Below are 16968 nucleotides of genomic sequence, written 5' to 3'. Positions count from 1 at the left end.
GCCGTGCCAGGGAACCCCTTGGTCCCTTGGGGACCCGAGTGCTGTGCTGAGGGCACTGTCCTGCCCTCGCTCGGCCACACCTCCAGCTCCTGCTGCTTGCCTTCAGCTCTTGTTTCCCTCTCTGCAGCTGCAGGCCCTGCACGGGCACCATTAGCCAAAGGCAATGTTATTTCCCCATCTTTGCCAAAGGTGAGTGGAGGGATGCCAGGGATGCCGAGCAAGTCAGAGTTTGAGCAGGCTGAGGTCAGGTGAGTGCCCGAGGCAGGCAGGGCTGTAAGGACAAATCCTGGCAAAGCAGCAGCTGCGCTGAGAACTGTGTGCAGGAATGGAAAAATTAAGCAGATTTCTGTAAGTGCCAAGGCTGATTCTTAACTGCCGTGTGAGCACAAGGCACACCGAGAGCCTGGGGCTCTGCTAGGAGGGATTTGTGTAACTCGCACCTAAACCACACATCACGTGGCGGCCCTTCCGCTCTCGGCTCTCGCCCTTGCCGGAGCGTGGCAGCCCGGCCATGGCACAGCGCTCGCCCTGAGCCCTGAGCCCCTGGCCCCCGGGCCTGGCCATGGCCCTGCGGCGGCTCCTGCAGCCCAACCCCAGCCCTGTGGGCGGCGAGCAGGCGCTGCCGATGGACGGCAGGAGGATGCAGCACCTGGCCAGCACGGTGGGCACGCTGCCCCGAGGGCGCAGGCAGGTACGGGCAGGACGGGGGCTCCACACGGACCCTCGGGCTCGCCATGCTCCTGGCGGGGTGCTGGAAGGGTGACCGCCCTCAGGGCACCTCAGCCGGGCCGCGTTTGGGGATGGCAGAGGAGTTTTGGCAGCGCGGGAGGCGCTGCGAGGGATGCTCGGGCTGCGGAGGGCGGTGGCAGCGGAGATCCGGCCCCGGCCCAGCTCCTCTCCATTTCCAGCCGTGCTGGGAGCCAGGGAGGGTTTGTGTGCTCTGGGAGCTCCTCCAAATGTGCATTTACCTCAGTCGGGTGGCCTGGCTGCCCTCTGCCTGCCAGGCTGGCACAGAGCGCCCACCAGGATCCATTCCCATGGGTTTGGGGGTGTTTCTGTACAGCTGTGGGGCTGCTGGGCTGGGCTGGGCTTTCCCCCAGAGCAGCACAGGGCAGCACCACGGGATTCCCGCACAACTGTGGCCATAAATCCACAGCTGAGCACTTCCAGCTCCGGGCTATTGTCTGACACGAAGAAGCCTGGACAGAAAGTGTCTGTGAGATGTGATAATCTGAAAGTACAACCAGGAAAATCGCCTGCAGTGTCTGTGCGCTTAAGGCTTTGCTTTGTTCGGCTGCAGAAGATCCTTAACCTTTTCTTGTTTCTTGTGTCAGGGGATAAGGGAGAGCCAGAGCCAGCGGTGGGAGCGCTGCTGCCGGGTGGTTCCAGCCCCTGGGTGTGCAGAGCCAGCCCCGGTGTGGCAGTGGCCAGTGGCAGGGCGAGGCTGACAGTGACTGCCAGGCTGTGATGTGGCTGTGGCTGGTAAAGCTGAGTTCCATCAGGGCCCAGGTCACAGTGCAGGGACTGTCCCCAGAGCAGGGGTCCCTCTCCCAGGTGTGGCCCTGCTGTCAGCCTCTCCTCTCCCCCCAGATGGATTTTCCATGGCCTCTCTCTCCTCCCCTTGTCCCTCCACAAGTAGATGCACGTCCATGAAGTCGCTGTTTCTGTAGGAGGTCACGCTGTGGCACAATTCCATCCTGCTGAGCCATCAGCTGTGTTAACTACAAACATCTCACTGATGATGGAATCCCCTATTCATGGTTCACTTTTATGGGAAGGATCCATTTTTACACTGACCTGGCTCTTTACACCCCCTGGCTCTGCCTTGGGGGTGCTTTGTGCCTCTCCTGGCAGGTGTTCCATTTATAAATATTCAGAGAATTTTAGAGGAAAGGGACAAAAGTCAGATGAGCTCTTGGCACACCACGATGTGATTTGTGCTCTGAGCTCGCCACCAGCATCTGACAAGAGGATTTGACCTGCAGATGCTTTTCCTTCTGGTCAGGAAGGTCAAGCTCTCTTTTGACCAAGGCAGAGCTGTGTTAGTGAAGGTGCTGGTGAAATGCCAGCAGCTGCTTTTAGTTCTCTAAACCGCTGGTTTTATCTGTGTACCTCAAAGAACCACAAACCTACTGATGCCTTTCCTCTCCTGTTTCTGCTCACAGCTCACCTTGGCCCGATCCAGCTCCTTGGACGACTCCTCCAAGCCACAAAGGTATGATTGTAGGAGTCTGTGATTCTAGAGTCACTGTCCTGGCTTTTTCTGATAAAATGTGCATCCCAGGAATTGTGCCAGTCCAAGTGGGATCGGGGTGCAGGGCAGAGAGTGGTACCAGCACCTGGGACAGGCAGGTGCACTTGTGACCTTTGGCTTGAGCAGGGGAAGAGGCAGCACCACCATGGAAGGGATGGCGTGGTGACACCCCAGGGGCACAGGGAGGGATGGCATGGTGACACCCCAGGGCACAGGGAAGGACAGTGTGGTGACACCCCATGGCATTGTGACACCCCAGGGGCACAGGGAGGGACGGTGGGGGACACCCCACAGTTTTGGGTGGAAATGCAGTCCCACAAGAGCAATCCCCATGGAATTGTGTGTGCTCCTCGTGCAGGCACCTCGTTGCTATATTGAAAGAAGATAAAGAGACGTTTGGGTTTGAAATCCAGGTAAGACTTACATGACAAGTTGGTTCAGTGAAAACAAAATGTGGTGCAGAGTCTGAAGTGTCATAGCCTCAAAATCAGGTTAAGGCAGGCCAGAGCAGAGGAAGGTGTCTGTCAGAGCCTGTGGAATTTGAAGAGCTTACAGCACTCACACGAGACAGGGATGTTTCTCTGAGGGTTTTTTCACAGTGAAGGTCACGGATGAGAATTTCTGTCCTTCTCACAAGTCAGAGTGTTGAATGTAGGAGAAATCTCATCCAAATCCAAATACGAGGCAATGACAGGGCCTTCTTACCTCCATAAGTGAATGTTTTGGGGAGAATTGCATATGAGAATATTTTCAAATGAAAGAGATCAAAACCTCTCCTAAAAATTACCTTATACTGGTGTTTTGCTAACACCTTTAATATGCACAGAGAGATAGGTACTTTTGAAGAACATGTACAATAGTGGGATATTTTTCCATAAATACCTGCTAAACATGACTTTTGGGGCAGGAGTTAAATCACATAGGAAGAGATTCTGTTTGGTGTAGAAGTCAGGAAGTCATCAAGTAGGAGACCCAGAGTGTTACCAGGAGTGCTGCTAGAGGGAGATTTTATGTTTGTGGGTTTTTGGGAACTCCTAATCAGCAGGTCTGCTAAAATCCTGTCTAGAGTTAAAAAAATGATGCCAGGAATAAAGGGATGTAGTTTGGGAGCAGAGGGATCTGCCTGCCAGCAGCACGGCACTTTCAAAGTGCTTTCTTCTCTCTGCACACAAAGGGAAAAAGTATTTTCTGTGAAATTAGTGTATTAGGAAAAGCTTAACTTTGCCCAATTTGGGTCTGTGACTAATGAGGGGGTCAGCGCTCAGCTCGTGAACAGAGGAGAGCTTTCAGAAGGGAGGAGAATTGAGTCAATTATTGGGCTTTTGTGTAAATTGTCAGGGCAGATTTTCATTATACGTGGCATTCTGATTAAAAATAATTGTTCTTGGCACGTTTTCTTCCTGAACACACATTCAGAGTGAGCACTTCATAGAAAGTCTGGGCTGCAGAAAGGCAGCATCTGTCAGATACTGAGGATGCTTAGAAGCTGTGGTTTCATCACTAGGAGATAAATTTAGGCAAAGCAGAATAAGATGATGTGAAACTGCAGGTCTACATCTGCAGGGAGCTCATTCTTCGCTCGTCACTCTCAGTTTCAGCAGGAATTTTACTGGGAGCCCAAAGGTGGAATCACTGGGGGGATTTGGCCAGATGAGCTCTGAACTTCCCCAGCCTCCATCCCTTTGTTCCACACTGGCTGAGAATTTGGGAATCCAGTGCGAGCTCTCTGGGTTACAAGTGGCAGTGGCAGGTTTCCAGGAAGCAGATGTGGTTTTTGCATGTCACCAGAAAACGTTTCCTGCTGTCACAGGATCCGGATGGGCTGCAGCATCGGATTTTGCATTTTTCTGAATTTTTGTCAGCACCCATAACCACACGAGGGATTTAGAGTAATTAGAGTTACTTAATGTTTAGTTAAAGGCGTAAGTCGAGAATAAAAAGCACTTTGAGGAGTGTGGCAATGTGTGTGGATGACGAGTTTCAGAGGCCAGAAGAACAAAAGTTTAAATTTTGTGTTTTTTCAGTTCCCATGCAAACTGAGCTGTCTGACTCCCCACAGCATTCCCGATGAACAGGAGTCAATGCCTTGAAAAGCCCCAGTCCCACCCATCCTGTTCCCCTGGGAACATGAGACATCTTTCCAGAAAGCCATTCCCACCCATGCTGACATATTCTTGGTTGAAGTAACAGAGTTTTTAATACTGAATAACCAGCTTGCTTTAAAACTAGGTTTGTTTGTTTGCTTTTTCCCCCAAACCCAGTGTACAGGCACCCGTCAGGTGTCTACTGTTTTTGCTGTACAAATGCATGTTTAATTGGTGGCTTATAGCATTTTGATCTCACTTGTGTGTAATGTACTCTGCTCATCTTCTGATTGAAAAAGCACTGAATTTTAACTGGGTTTCCTGGCTCCAGGACTGGTAACTCTGTCCCTTTGGTGTTGACAGACTATCAGGTTTCCACACCAGAATGATTTCTCCCTGGAGGTGTGCACTTGTGTCTGCAGAATCCAAGAGGAAAGCCCTGCCCATCTCTCTGGCCTGCAGACTGGTAACTCCCCGTGGGTTTTCCTGGCTGGGAGCCCGGTGCTCCTCCCTGCTGTTCCTGTGGGGCAGTGCAGGTGTGCCCAGGTGCTCACTCTGTGTCTCTGCCAGGGGACATCCTCACCAGCATCAACGGTGTGAGCATCGAGGGCTTTGGTCACAAGCAAATCGTGGACTTGATAAAGTCTTCAGGGAATTACTTGAGGTGAGTGTCTGTCCCTCAGATGGGGTTTGGCCCAATATCCTCTGCCCCTGAATCATGCTGCCCACAGCCCTGCAGAAATCCCAAGGGCAGGGCTGGGAGAGCCCAGGGACAGCATCACCTGTTCCCACAGGTTAGAGACTGTCAATGGAGCCTTGCTCCTGAGGAAAATGGAGCTGGAGACCAAACTGCAGGCTCTCAAGGTAACATGATGAATTAGCTGTTCCAGTGTCAAAGGGAGATGGAGCAGTGGGTTCACTGCTGATGGGGGCAGGGGGGGTGTCTGTGGGACAGGGGGTGACACCCATGGGCTTCCTGCTGCCAGCACCCCCAGCCCTGGTTCCTCTGTTATGATTTTTTGGAAACCAGGAATAGAGGAGAAATGTGGTCACAATGCCAGGTGAGCTCAGGCTGGTCAGTTTGGGTGTAGGAATGTCCAGCTGCACAGAATTCCTGGGACTGGTGGGCAGGTGCGTCCTGTGGCTGTCCCCAGGCACAGCCTCACCTGGTTGTGTTTTTAATCAGCTCTGCAGGGGTGGGTTTTACCCCAAGAGCTGCCCTGCAGCAGAGAGAGAGAAGCCTTGCTGTGAGTTGGATGGCCTGGGGGCTGTCAGGGTTTCCAGGTGCTGTTCCCAGCACAGGCAGGGATGGTGGCTGTGCCACAGGGGTGGTGGCTGTGCCATAGGGATGGTGGCTGTGCCATAGGGATGGTGACTGTGCCATAGAGGTGGTGGCTGTGCCACAGGGGTGGTGGCTGTGCCATTCCCACACCACGCTGTGAGGAGGAGTGGGGTGACTGGTCCTGCTGGGTGCTCCAGAGCTGGGCAGGGCTGCAGAAGAGCACTGGAAATGCAGAAGAGCATTGCCCCAGCTGGGTGAAGGTGGGGTCCGTGCCCTCCAGGTTCCAGCCTGCTCCTCTCCCAAACTGGATGTGGCCAGAGCATCCCTAAGCATGAGCAGACTTGTGTTTTCTGGCAGAAATTTGCTACTCTGGGAAAATTGTCTGAGTAAAAGCGGGACACACGGGTGTTTCCTGTGGGTGACTGCACTTTTTAGAGACAGTTTTCCCTACGAGTGCTTTGTGCTTCCATGGTTGACAGAGCTGTTCCGTGTCCCCACAGCAGGCGCTGCACCAGCGGTGGGGGGAGCTGCGGGCGCTGCTGGCCCGGGAGCGGCTCCTGCTGCACGGTACGTGCCGCAAACCGCGCTCCGCTTCGTTCCCCTCTTAGTGAAGGCGAGGGGCTGGGCTGGGAGCGCTTCTGTCCCGAGGGTACTGAGCTGGGCTGCTGCTGGACCAATGGCTCTTTGCACCAGTCCTGGGACATGAGTTGATGTGGGTGGGAAAATGTTTTCCCTTCTTATTCTGGTCTTAGCAAAAGGGGAAGAGGCTGGGTTGGGCTTTTTATGGAGTGTCCGGGGATCGGGGTGCAGGGAGCACCTCGGAACCAGGATTAGCTGCCCACGTGGGCCCCCTGCCTGTGCCAAGGGGCTGGCCATGACCTTCCCTGTGCTGGCTAACGCCGCTCTTCTGGCTCCTGCTTCCAGGCGAGGTGAATGACAACGCTTTGCTGGGTTCCCTGGAGCTGGCAGAGCCCGGCTCGGGCGGCGGCTGCAGCTCCCCGGGCCCCTTCTCCCCGGCCAAGCCGCGCTTCTCCAGCGAGAGCAGCTCCCGCAGCCGGCTCAGCTCCATGACCGTGGGCAGCGAGGACAGCTTCTCCCAGGGCAGCGCCTTCGAGGACTCGGCTGCAGACAGCCTGAGCCGCCAGTCCAGCATGGATGACGATTGTGTGTTCCCCAGGGACGGGGACGGAGCGGCTGCCAGGAGCTCCCTGCGCAGGAACCGCAGCATCAGCCTGGCCAGCAGCGGCTCCATGTCCCCGCTCTGGGAGAGCAGCAGCCTGGCCAGCAGCTTCGGGACCCTCCCGCGCAAGAGCAGGAGAGGCAGCGTTCGGAAGCAACTCCTCAAATTCATTCCAGGCTTTCACCGGGCAGTAGAAGAGGAAGAAAGTCGGGTCTGATGTCGCAGGTGTCGCCCTCGATGTCGGGCCCTGCACGTGGCTCTCAGGTGTCACTCACTGGGGCACACCGTGAGTACAGCACGGTGGCACCGCAGGGCACTCCCCAGACAGCAGCGCTGATGAGATCCACACGGCTCTGGGGTGGTAATTACTTTCATTTTTAATCAGAGCACGCTGCGGACCTCTTCATTAACGTGAAAAATGAGTGACTCCAAAATGTGAAGAACCTTTGCAGAACTTCCTCAGCGAACTTTACTGTTAATAACAGTTTTTAATTGAATGCGAAATTGATAGCTATTTATTTCCTGTTCCTGGAGTCAGTGTCTTCCAAAGGTCTTTAATAAAACGAGTGCTTCTACTAAACCCAGTTGCAGAGTCCCCTTGGGAAGAGGCTGGAGCCTGGAGCACCTGGCACAGAGCCCCTGGGCAGTGGTGTCTGGAATGGCAGTTTGGGTCCTGGCAGCTCTTGTACGGACTGTGATAACCCAGCACTGGCTTGATCTGAGCAGCTGCAGCCTCTGCCAGGTGCTGATATTCCATGTCTTGCCAAGCTGTGTCGTCCCAGAGGATTTGGAGTGGAAAGGACCCTCCTGAGCACGCACATGGCCCCAGACTCTTCTGCAGAGCCAATGCTGGGGTGCCAGTGGTGCCTGTGACACTGGAGCAGCTCTGTGTGTCCCACAGGTCTGACCTCTCTAAGGCAAGAGAGGAAAAGGCAAAGGGCTGTCCTGCAGGGATGAGCAGAGTGCTGTCCTGCAGGGATGAGCAGGGGGCTGTCCTGCAGGGATGAGCAGGGGGCTGTCCTGCAGGGATGAGCAGAGTGCTGTCCAGGGGTGAGCAGCGATGGCTCTGCACTGGCAGGTTGGGGACACTCAGGCACTCCCCTGGAGTGCTGTGCTGGGGACCTGCCCACCAGTGCCCCGGGGGCTGCAGGAGCTGCCCTTGGTCCGTGTTCCACTGCTCTCAGCACTCCACCCCTGCTCACATCTCTCCAGAAGGCCCCAGCAGGAAGGATCACCCGAGAGCATGTGTGAAGTGGGGTTTAATTACCATGAGCACGGATGTGAAAAAAAAGAGAGATTTTGCTCCCTCTCAGTACATAGAAACAGGCTGTTTGTTCAGTCTGAGCAGTCTAATGATATTTTTCAAATACAACTGGAAGATTTTAAATATAATTCAAAGACCCTGTGTGATTCATTTGCCTGTTGCCCAGGCAGCCTGTGCAGTTGTACCCATGGGTACCATTGTGTCAGGGTTTCCCAGAGACCACAGGCTAAATCCAATAGCTTCCCTCCAGATGAGCTCTAAACAAAAACAATCTGTTCCCAAAACTTCTCTAATTCATGAACATTGCTAAGACAGAAGAGTCAGCACTGGCCTCTGTAGTTTCTGTGGAAAGGATGAAGTAGCTGGAAATATGGACAGCTCAGGGAAAGCTGGAGGGAAGTCAGGGGAGATGGAGGGAGGTCAGGGGGCTGGAGGAAGGTCAGGGGGGCTGGAGGGGAGTCAGGAGAAGAGCTCACATGGTTTGTACATGGGGGTGATGTCCTGTCCATGCTGCTGCATTGAGTGTCTGCAGTTCAGCCCAGGGTCCTCTCCAGCCCCTGTGCTAGAGGAGGTTCTGCTCCAACACCCACCTGGGAGTCCAAGCCCATCCCCAGCCCAGGCTGGGGCATTTCAGGTGCTGCTCTGGCTCTGGAGCTTGTCACTAAGCACCAATATTTTTGCCCATGATTTGCTGTCTCAAAATATAGTTCTACTTTTCATTACTAGTAACGCCAGTTGAAAGGAGAAAAAAAAAATCAGAGATTGGTTCTATTTGGCCAAAATGTTGAGTTAAAGGCAGATGTTGGGGTGTCCAAAAGCAGCCAAGGACAGAAAAACCAGAACATCTGGTGAGAGTTGTGGTGCCCAAAGGGAATGGACAGCTCCAACAGCTCCAGCACTGAGAAAGGGACCATGAATTATTGCAGTTTACAGTCCAAAGGTGTGATTTCTTTTGGCATGAAGGGTTAACGTGCCAGAGTTTGAGACAGAGTAACTTCCTGTGAGTGTGGGGAGGCTGGAGGAGCCTGAACACCCCACAGGCTGCAGAGTGAAGAAGGGATGCTCTCCCAGCAGGGTGAGAGCACACTTTGGGTGCTACAAGAAGACAACATGTCACGATCTCAGCCACCATCACAAACAGGATGTGGTGACACGCACCGAGCTCTGCTGTGCCCCAGCCTGGGGGAGGAGGGAGCTCACAGGCAGCCAAAGTGCTCAGAAAGAAAAGCAACCGCAACAGCTTTTTAAAATGGCATTTCTCCTTGCAGAGAGCACTTTGGGTGGGTCCTGCTATGTCTGCGGGGAGTGGGGCAGGTGGAGGGTGGGTGTACAGGCAGCACGGGACAGTGACCCCAGGGCTGGGACTCTGCTCCATGTGCTCTGGAGCTCCAGCAGCAGAGGTGTTCTACTGATCACAGAGGGGCTGGAGAGGTTGGAGAGCTCCCAACAACCAATGGAACCTTTCCTCTGCTTATCCCCCAGGGGCTGAGGATTGTGAAAAACAGGATTTACAACTTGGAATTTTTTAAAGAGTTTAATAACACAAGTTTACTGCAGAGGAAAGTGCAGCTGGTCCTCGATGAATGCAACTGGAGTTTAAACCGAACATTTCAATGAATTTAATGAATGCTGCAGAGCCTGACCTTCTAAGGGGACTAAACTGCTCGGCTGAGTGCTGCCAGTGCCCTGACCCTCCCACCAGGTCCTGCCATCCTGCATCCCTGAGTCAGGGATGCTGGGGCTGCCTCTCGGGTACCATCCTGTCCCAGGGATGCTGGGGCTGCCATCCTGTCCCTGGTGCTGCCATCCTGTCCCAGGGATGTTGGTGTTGCCATCCTGTCCCAGGGATGTTGGTGCTGCCATCCTGTCCCTGGTGCTGCCATCCTGTCCCAGGGATGTTGGTGCTGCCATCCTGTCCCTGGTGCTGCCATCCTGTCCCAGGGATGTTGGTGTTGCCATCCTGTCCCAGGGATGCTGGCGCTGCCTTCCCCCCGCTGCTCTGCTGGGCTGGTTCCTGTAGCCACACCCAGCACTTCCTCGCCCCCGCGGCTGCCCGGGCTCTGTTCCCCTGTGGTCACAGCCGGCTCTCACGGCTCTGAGCTGAAGGTCACACCCGTGGTTATCGAGGGCAGCTGGGTCTGGCCTGCCAGCGCCTGGAGGCAAGGGCACTCACACTTTAGACAGAGCCAGGAGTGAGTCCCGTGCCCCTGGCATGGGCCAGCTGCTGTTGGTGCTGCCACATCCAGCTGTGGCTGTGTCACACCAGACTGGACAGAACAAAGCTTTTTCATTTTTAAAAGCTTGAAGAGGCAGCAATCCACCCCCTGGGGTTAGAAGGAAAGTTTCCTTGCCCTTGAGAGTTGGTTTTGCCCAGCTGTTTGCAAACAGCTGCCCGTGGTGGGAAGGGCCCAGAGCTGCCTTTTCCTTCTGCAGTCCCGAGGAGGTGCTGGGGCAGCCCAAATAGTTCTGTGATTCTGTGATAATAGAAGGGAACCTTCTCCTCTCCAGTCACCAGGCCTTGCTGGGCACTCAGCCTCTCCCCCTGAGGGCACCAATCTCTGCACGTTGTCAGCTCACGTTCAAACCTTACTGTTCACTTTTCTTGGACAAAGCTTTCCAGCAAAGGATGGATTTCATAAATCAATCACACCAAACTCATTTTAAAACAATAATGAAAGCTGGTTGATTTAGAGACACAAACTCAAGAGATGGATAGAAGCAGTGGAAAGTCTTTGGGTCCATTTCTAATCAGGGGCTGAACTCCACAAGAGGATTTCCAAACGCTAAAGCCCAAAGACACCAGAAATGTTTGTACAAACACAGAATGTCATTCACAGCAGGAGATTACACTGTTATGTAAGCCTGGCTTTGGGCACCAGGGTTGAGACGAGTTCAGTTGTGGTCAGAAATGCCCCAGTGCTGCTCGGGTGGTTCTCCAGCTTCCCTCTGCAAAACACTCCAGTGTCAATCCTGCCAGCCTTAGGTCTGAGAGAATCATGGAATGGTTCACGGAAGTTTATCCATGGCCAGGTTTTGCCCTGGTTGGGTTTATCCATAGCCAGGTTCATCCCTGACCGGGTTTATCCACACTGAGGTTTATCCATGGTGAAACTCATCCCTGACTGGGTTTATCCACACTGAGGTTTATCCATGGTGAAACTCATCCCTGGCTGGGTTTATCCATGCCAGGGTCCATCCTTGACCGGGTTCATCCATGCCGAGGTTCATCCATGCCGAGGTTCATCCCTGGCTGGGTTTATCCATGTTGAGGTTCATCCCTCTCCAGGTTTATCCACACTCAGGTTCATCCCTGGCCAGGTTTATCCATGCTGAGGTTTATCCACACTCAGGTTTATCCATGGCTAGGTTCATCCCCAGCGAGGTTTATCCATGTTGAGGTTCATCCCTCTCCAGGTTTATCCATGCCCAGGCTCATCCCCAGTGAGGTTTATCCATGTTGAGGTTCATCCCTGGCCAGGTTTATCCCACACTGAGGTTTATCCATGTTGAGGTTCATCCCTCTCCAGGTTTATCCATCCCCAGCGAGGTTCCCCGGAGGTTCCACGGCAATCCCTGCGGGGAATGTTAAGCGGGTTAGGTGGCAGCTCTGGGGAAGGTGGTCACCCTGCGGGGATTAGGGGTCAGAACAAAGGCTGTGCCTGTGCCCAGCTGGGACACAAAGAGCCATTGTGCCCAGAGCACAAACTCCTGTTTATTCCCGCGGCGCTGACATGCCCACGGCCCCGCTCTCCGGGCCGGCACAAAAGCTTCCTTGCTTCAGATTGTTTGTTTATGTAAATTATAATGGTGCACTTAATTATGCAACGGGCAGTGCCTGGGCCACAGGGGAGGCGCAGATTGGGCTGGCGAGCCCTGGGCACAGCGGATGGTGCGGGCTGGGCAGCGGGGACGCGCCAGGGCCACTCGCGCAGGGGACACCCCCGGGGCGGAGGGGTGACGAGGAGCTGCCCACCCCGGGGCAGGGGCAGGAGCAGGGCCCGGGCAGGGGCACGGCACGGCCCTCAGCATGACAGAAGAAGTGCCAGCTGCTGCCACCATGCCGGCGTGCAACGGGAGCCTTCCCCCGGGGCACGGCCCGCTCCAGATCACCGGCGGCATCGAAGAAATTCCAAATTCTGTTGGGACAGTCCCGTACGCAAATGCGGACACGAGCCCTGACACTTCACCTGCAAAGGAAAGTCCGGAGGAAACTAGAAACTCCTTGGCAGAGGACATCACTCCTGAGAGTTCTGCTGGAGAGAAGCGATGCCAAGGTATCGTTCGGGGCTGCCTGTCTCTGAGTGTTGGGAGAGAAAAGTTCTGGTTTATCTGTAGCCTGGTGAATAACGGGATGTGCTGTGTGTTTGCCAAAATTCCTAATCTGAGGTCGCTGTAACAGCGACTGGGAGTATTTCAGAATCTGGGACACATTTGAGGGATGCAATCAAAAGCTCATAACTAAAGAAACGAGCAATTCTAAATCTGCTTTGAAAATCTGCTGATCTGCAGCCATTAAAACCTGATTGTCATCGCTAATTGCTCCATCAGGCCATGTCTTGTGCTTTGTGTTTCCCAAAGAAAAGCGAGAGGAGAACGTTGGGACACTACAGCAGGGAGCAGCGGATATCCAGGACACAGGGACCAATGGCCAGGGATCGGGGGAAGGTAATGCAAGATGCCATCTGATGTGGGGTTTCCCTGGTGTGTAGCAGAGTGCAGGTGGTTATTATTTTTGTTTAATTGGGTCAGACCCTTCTGTTCCAGAGAGCGGTGACTCATTTCTCACCTGTGAGTTGCTGCACCGTAGAAACCACAGCTGGTACCTTCCTTCCGAAGGTTTTGTATCTCATTGACCAGGGGGTGTTCAAGCATCGTGGAGTCTTCAGCCAGGAGCCCCCGACAGCCTCATGAGGTTGGGGGATACTCCATCTTCTGCTGCATGCTCAGGGGAGAGCCTCGTGAGGCTGCTGGTGGTGACAAAACCCAAATTCTTTTCCTGCCTGATTCACCACGTGTTGAATCCCCCAATGCCCAAGTATCCACATAAAATTGCTCTGCTGAACTCCTGCTCCTGGGTCTTGCTCTGCTCGTTTCTGGGTGAAAATGGTGGAGATGAGCAGGAGCCAAGGCTGGAGCCTCAGCCACCTCCTGTGGTGAGCAGGGCTGCAGGGGGGTCACTGCCATCCTGGTCATAGTTAAAAATGTACTGAGTATATACAGAACTGAAGATATCTAATTCACTGTGCAAACTGCAGCCACCTCTCCAAAAATAAGAATATTCTGTGGTGTGTTACTAGAGCAGAACAGCCACTTCTCTCCAAGGGGGGGTTTTGGGTTTTATTCCTGTCCTCATCTCCTACCACTGGCTCTCCTGTCTCCTTGGCTTTGGCAGTGGTGGGACGAGGGTGGCTGGACCAGGAGCTTCTGGTGATGCTCTGCCCTGAGCTTTGAAGTGAGCTCTGAATGAGCCATGGGCTGTGCCCTGCAAGCAAAGCCTGCTTCCATTAACAAAAGGAAAAATATCCGAACATTTGTCATGGGCAAATTAATATTTCATAGCAACTGCCGAGGCTGTGAGGACGTGAATAGCGGTGGAGGCTTTCCCACGTAGAGCTGACATCCATATTCCAGCTGTGCTGCTTTAGGAGCACACAATAAAACCTATTAAAGGATCTCTCATGGGTCCCCTGCACCCGCCCTGCAACCACAGCACTTTATCTCGAAATTGCAGGCAGCTTTTTAGTACCCAACCAATTTAGTCTAATTAATACTCTGGACCCCACAGGCAAAACCTTGAATAGACCATTTGTTGCGACACTAAGGCATCATTAACTGCAGAGACGTGCCAAACAGGGCAAATGGGAGATGGCCACCGCAGCCGGGGTGGCCACTGCTGAGCGAGGGACACGTCCCAGGGGGGCACAGCTGGGCACTGCGGGCAGAACGGCTCCTTTCCCCCTTCCCTTCCCCTTTTCCTTCCCTTTCCCTTCCCTTTCCCATAGACGGACGCAGTAAAAAGATCAAGGGATTGTTTTAGGAGCCCAGGGAGTGTCCCCAGGCTGCCCTGGTGCTGGGGTCCGTCCTGGCCGTGTTATGCCAGGGATGGCGAGTTTGGGGACAGGAGCTCGTGTTGTCCACTCACCCTCAGTCCCTGTGTCCTCGGTGTTGAATTTGGGGACAGGAGCCGGTGCTGTCCCCCACCCGCAGTCCCGGTGTCCCCGGTGTCGCGCAGGGCCGGGTGGCACAGCGGGCACGGGCACGGAGACCCTGCCGGGCAGCGCCGAGCCCCGAGGGAATGCGGAGGAGGCGGAGGAGGAAGAGGAGGAGCAGGACACGGAGGAAGATGAGGTTCAGGTGATTGAAATCAAGAAGGAGAACAGCGAGGGGCCCGGCCGGCAGCAGCCCGACAAGCAGGCATCGCCCCCGGGCAGCCCCGAGCGCAACTCCCCGCTGGGGAAAGGCGGCGAGCAGCCCGGCCTGGGGAAGAAGAACGACATCTCCAGACACAGCTACTCCAGGTACAACACCATCTCGTACCGGAGGATCCGCAAAGGAAACACCAAGCAGCGGATCGACGAGTTCGAGTCCATGATGCACTTATGAACTGAGGGGGGAGTGCCGAGCCTTTGCTCTGGCCTCGGTTTCATTTTATTCCCCCAAAACCTGTTCTCTTCACACCACACAAGGTCACTGCTTTTCTTCTTTTTGTATATGATTTATAATACACTGTGAAAATTTAACACCTTGGCTTTGACAGGGGCAGAGGCATCCATAGCGCAGGAAAATAAATAATCAGTTTGCTAAGTACACAAGTTGGATTTCCAGGTTATCCTCTTGTTTCTCTGTGCCTTTGTGACCGTGCTGGCCGCACGGGAAGGCTGGAGCTGGCTGCTCGGGCAGTGCTGTGAGGAGCTGGCAGTGTCAGGGCAGCAAACAGGGAGGGCTGCTGTCTGTCTGTCTGTCTGTCTGTCCCGGTGCCTGACGTGTCCCGACAGCCGCCCTCTGCCAGCCCTGGCTGTCCCCACCTCGTGCCGAGGATGTCACCAGGCCCAGGGGCAGCTGTGGGCACGGTGCCCGCCCTGCCAGCCTGGGGTGGCCTTGGGGCAGTGGCACCTGTGGCCAGTGCCATCCCCAGAGGCACAGCCGGGTCTGGGCTGGCCCCGAGGGCAGCAGCTCCCCTGGCACGTCCCTGCCCGTGCCCGTGTGCAGCTGGTGAGCCTGGCACTACCAGGGACACCTACTGTCCCAATGCCACCAGCTCAGACTCTCTTAGGTGCCTTCTCGATTTTCATCCTCAGTTTAGACCCAAAATTTTAAAGATTATTTTGTCAAAGCCAGGTGAGTTTTAATCCATTATATTTGTCTCACCTGGATATTACCCTTCTCCATTTTGAAAGACCTTTGTGTAAGCACCATGCAGTGGTGGCAATCTTTTAAAAGTGTTTTACAGTCAGATTTGTCTGGAGCTGGGACTTAGCTTTGCACTTGTCGTCCCAGAAAGCATCTGGGAAAGCAGAGAACAGCTGGCAAGGGAGAGGAGGTAAGCATGGAATTATACAGGGCCTCCTGCAGCCATAAGTGCCTTTTTAAGGATTAGTTTTACATCTCCAGCAGCACTGAATATCGCTTTGACTTTTCTTGTTCTACATAAAGGCAATTATTTATTGGCAACGTGAAAATAATACAGGGCAATTCTGCATTGTGCCAGCAGACATAGCCCTCATTGTGCCATTCACACTTGTTTGTTTGCTCCTTGGCCTGGGGAAGTTCTGAGCTTCGCTTGTACCAACTTATACTGTGGGTCTGTTCCTGCTGGCAGCTGCTCCGGGGTGACACGTCCCTCCTGGAGGCTGTGGTGGTCCCAGAGCCACGCTGGGCAGGGCTGGGAGCAGCCGGGGACAGCGGAAACGTCCCTGCCATGGCAGAGGGTGGAACGAGATGAGCTTTAAGGTCCCTTCCAGCCCAAACCACTCTGGTTCTATCAGTCTTTGTGAGCTTTCGGTGGGAAAGGCTCCCCAAGACTTTTAAAACCTTGGACTCGCTGTTTACCTTCCTTGCAAAGCGGCGTTTGCTCAGCTGAGAACCGCAGCGCCCTCTCCTGCTTTCCTGGGTAAAAAAAAAGGTGAAAAAATAAAAGTGCCGGGATGCTCGTGGGGGCTGAGAGCCCTTCCCACCATCCCTGAGCCTCCGGCGGCTGTGGTGACAGCGAGGGGCTCCCAGGCCATGCACGGGGTTCGGTCTCCGGCATGGCCTGAGAGGGCGAGGGACACCCCGAGAGCCGGGAGCTCGCTCTTCCAGGCACATGCTGACCTGGGCATGGCAACCACAGCCCCAAAATCCCTTTTCTCCACTCCTGCCGTGCCGGGTGCGGGCTGATGGCAGGTGAGGAAGAGGCGGAGCCTTGAGGAGAGTGCTGGTGATGCCTGGAAAGAGCTGAAACCCACGGCACGGTTTGTGAGAGTTGTCACACTCCTGCCACAGCTGCAGCAACAGCTCAGCTACTGCCCTGCCCTGCAGAACGGGGAGCCAGCACAGCCAGAAATCAGATCAGGGGATTGCTGCTGTGAGGGCTCTCTCTGGGGTGATGCTGTAGGGTTCAGCCTGGCAGTAACTCGGGAGGAGCCCCTAGAGAGGGTCCAAGCTGGTCAGATTTAACACACTGTGCTCAGAGGAAGCAGCTTCATCTATTAGCATTTATTCCTGTTTTTTTTTTTTGTTTTTTTTTTTTTGTTTTTTTTTTTTTTTTTTAACATCGGGGACATCAGGGACTCCTTTGCCCATCCCAGGCATGGCTTTTTATGCGTTTTCCCACCCGTGGTGCCTTGCTGCCCGGCCCTGCTGCTCCCTGCAGCCCCGGTGTCCGTGGGCAGGAGCTGCCGGAAAAATGCTCTCGTTTCTGGAAGA

At 54.4% G+C, this 16968-nt stretch overlaps 2 protein-coding genes across 4 annotated transcripts; both read left to right on the top strand.

Moving 5' to 3' along the window:
- The first annotated feature begins 461 nt into the window (after positions 1-461).
- CYTIP (cytohesin 1 interacting protein) lies at positions 462-7380 on the top strand. Of its 2 annotated transcripts, none has more exons than XM_088168463.1 (8): positions 462-691; positions 2166-2215; positions 2613-2667; positions 4702-4804; positions 4909-5002; positions 5133-5202; positions 6124-6187; positions 6545-7380. In XM_088168463.1, exons 1-8 carry the CDS (start codon positions 563-565, stop codon positions 7015-7017), a joined length of 1038 nt encoding a protein of 345 aa, XP_088024589.1. In that variant the 5' UTR covers positions 462-562; the 3' UTR covers positions 7018-7380. The 2 variants fall into 2 exon arrangements, with proteins under 2 accessions (XP_088024589.1, XP_014746087.2); XM_014890601.2 differs by having other exon boundaries at positions 6121-6187.
- Positions 7381-11919: 4539 nt separating this feature from the next.
- ERMN (ermin) lies at positions 11920-14876 on the top strand. Of its 2 annotated transcripts, none has more exons than XM_014890602.2 (3): positions 11920-12338; positions 12643-12729; positions 14297-14876. In XM_014890602.2, exons 1-3 carry the CDS (start codon positions 12092-12094, stop codon positions 14665-14667), a joined length of 705 nt encoding a protein of 234 aa, XP_014746088.2. In that variant the 5' UTR covers positions 11920-12091; the 3' UTR covers positions 14668-14876. The 2 variants fall into 2 exon arrangements, with proteins under 2 accessions (XP_014746088.2, XP_088024588.1); XM_088168462.1 differs by having other exon boundaries at positions 14246-14876.
- The last annotated feature ends 2092 nt before the right edge of the window (positions 14877-16968 follow it).

Source organism: Sturnus vulgaris, chromosome 7 (genome assembly GCF_052056855.1).
Source record: "Sturnus vulgaris isolate bStuVul1 chromosome 7, bStuVul1.hap1, whole genome shotgun sequence".
NCBI lineage: Eukaryota > Metazoa > Chordata > Aves > Passeriformes > Sturnidae > Sturnus > Sturnus vulgaris.
This window is presented reverse-complemented; position numbering and strand designations above follow the sequence as displayed.

What these genes read in the sequence shown, in the direction of transcription:
- CYTIP (XM_014890601.2), top strand. Translation starts at nt 563, where the DNA reads ATGGCCCTGCGGCGGCTCCTGCAGCCCAACCCCAGCCCTGTGGGCGGC. An exon ending in TCTTCAGGGAATTACTTGAG is followed by an intron (nt 5,003 to 5,132) that starts GTGAGTGTCTGT and finishes CTGTTCCCACAG; the next exon opens with GTTAGAGACTGTCAATGGAG. An exon ending in GGAGCGGCTCCTGCTGCACG is followed by an intron (nt 6,188 to 6,544) that starts GTACGTGCCGCA and finishes TCCTGCTTCCAG; the next exon opens with GCGAGGTGAATGACAACGCT.
- ERMN (XM_088168462.1), top strand. Translation starts at nt 12,092, where the DNA reads ATGACAGAAGAAGTGCCAGCTGCTGCCACCATGCCGGCGTGCAACGGG. An exon ending in TGGAGAGAAGCGATGCCAAG is followed by an intron (nt 12,339 to 12,642) that starts GTATCGTTCGGG and finishes TGTTTCCCAAAG; the next exon opens with AAAAGCGAGAGGAGAACGTT. An exon ending in TGGCCAGGGATCGGGGGAAG is followed by an intron (nt 12,730 to 14,245) that starts GTAATGCAAGAT and finishes ATTTGGGGACAG; the next exon opens with GAGCCGGTGCTGTCCCCCAC.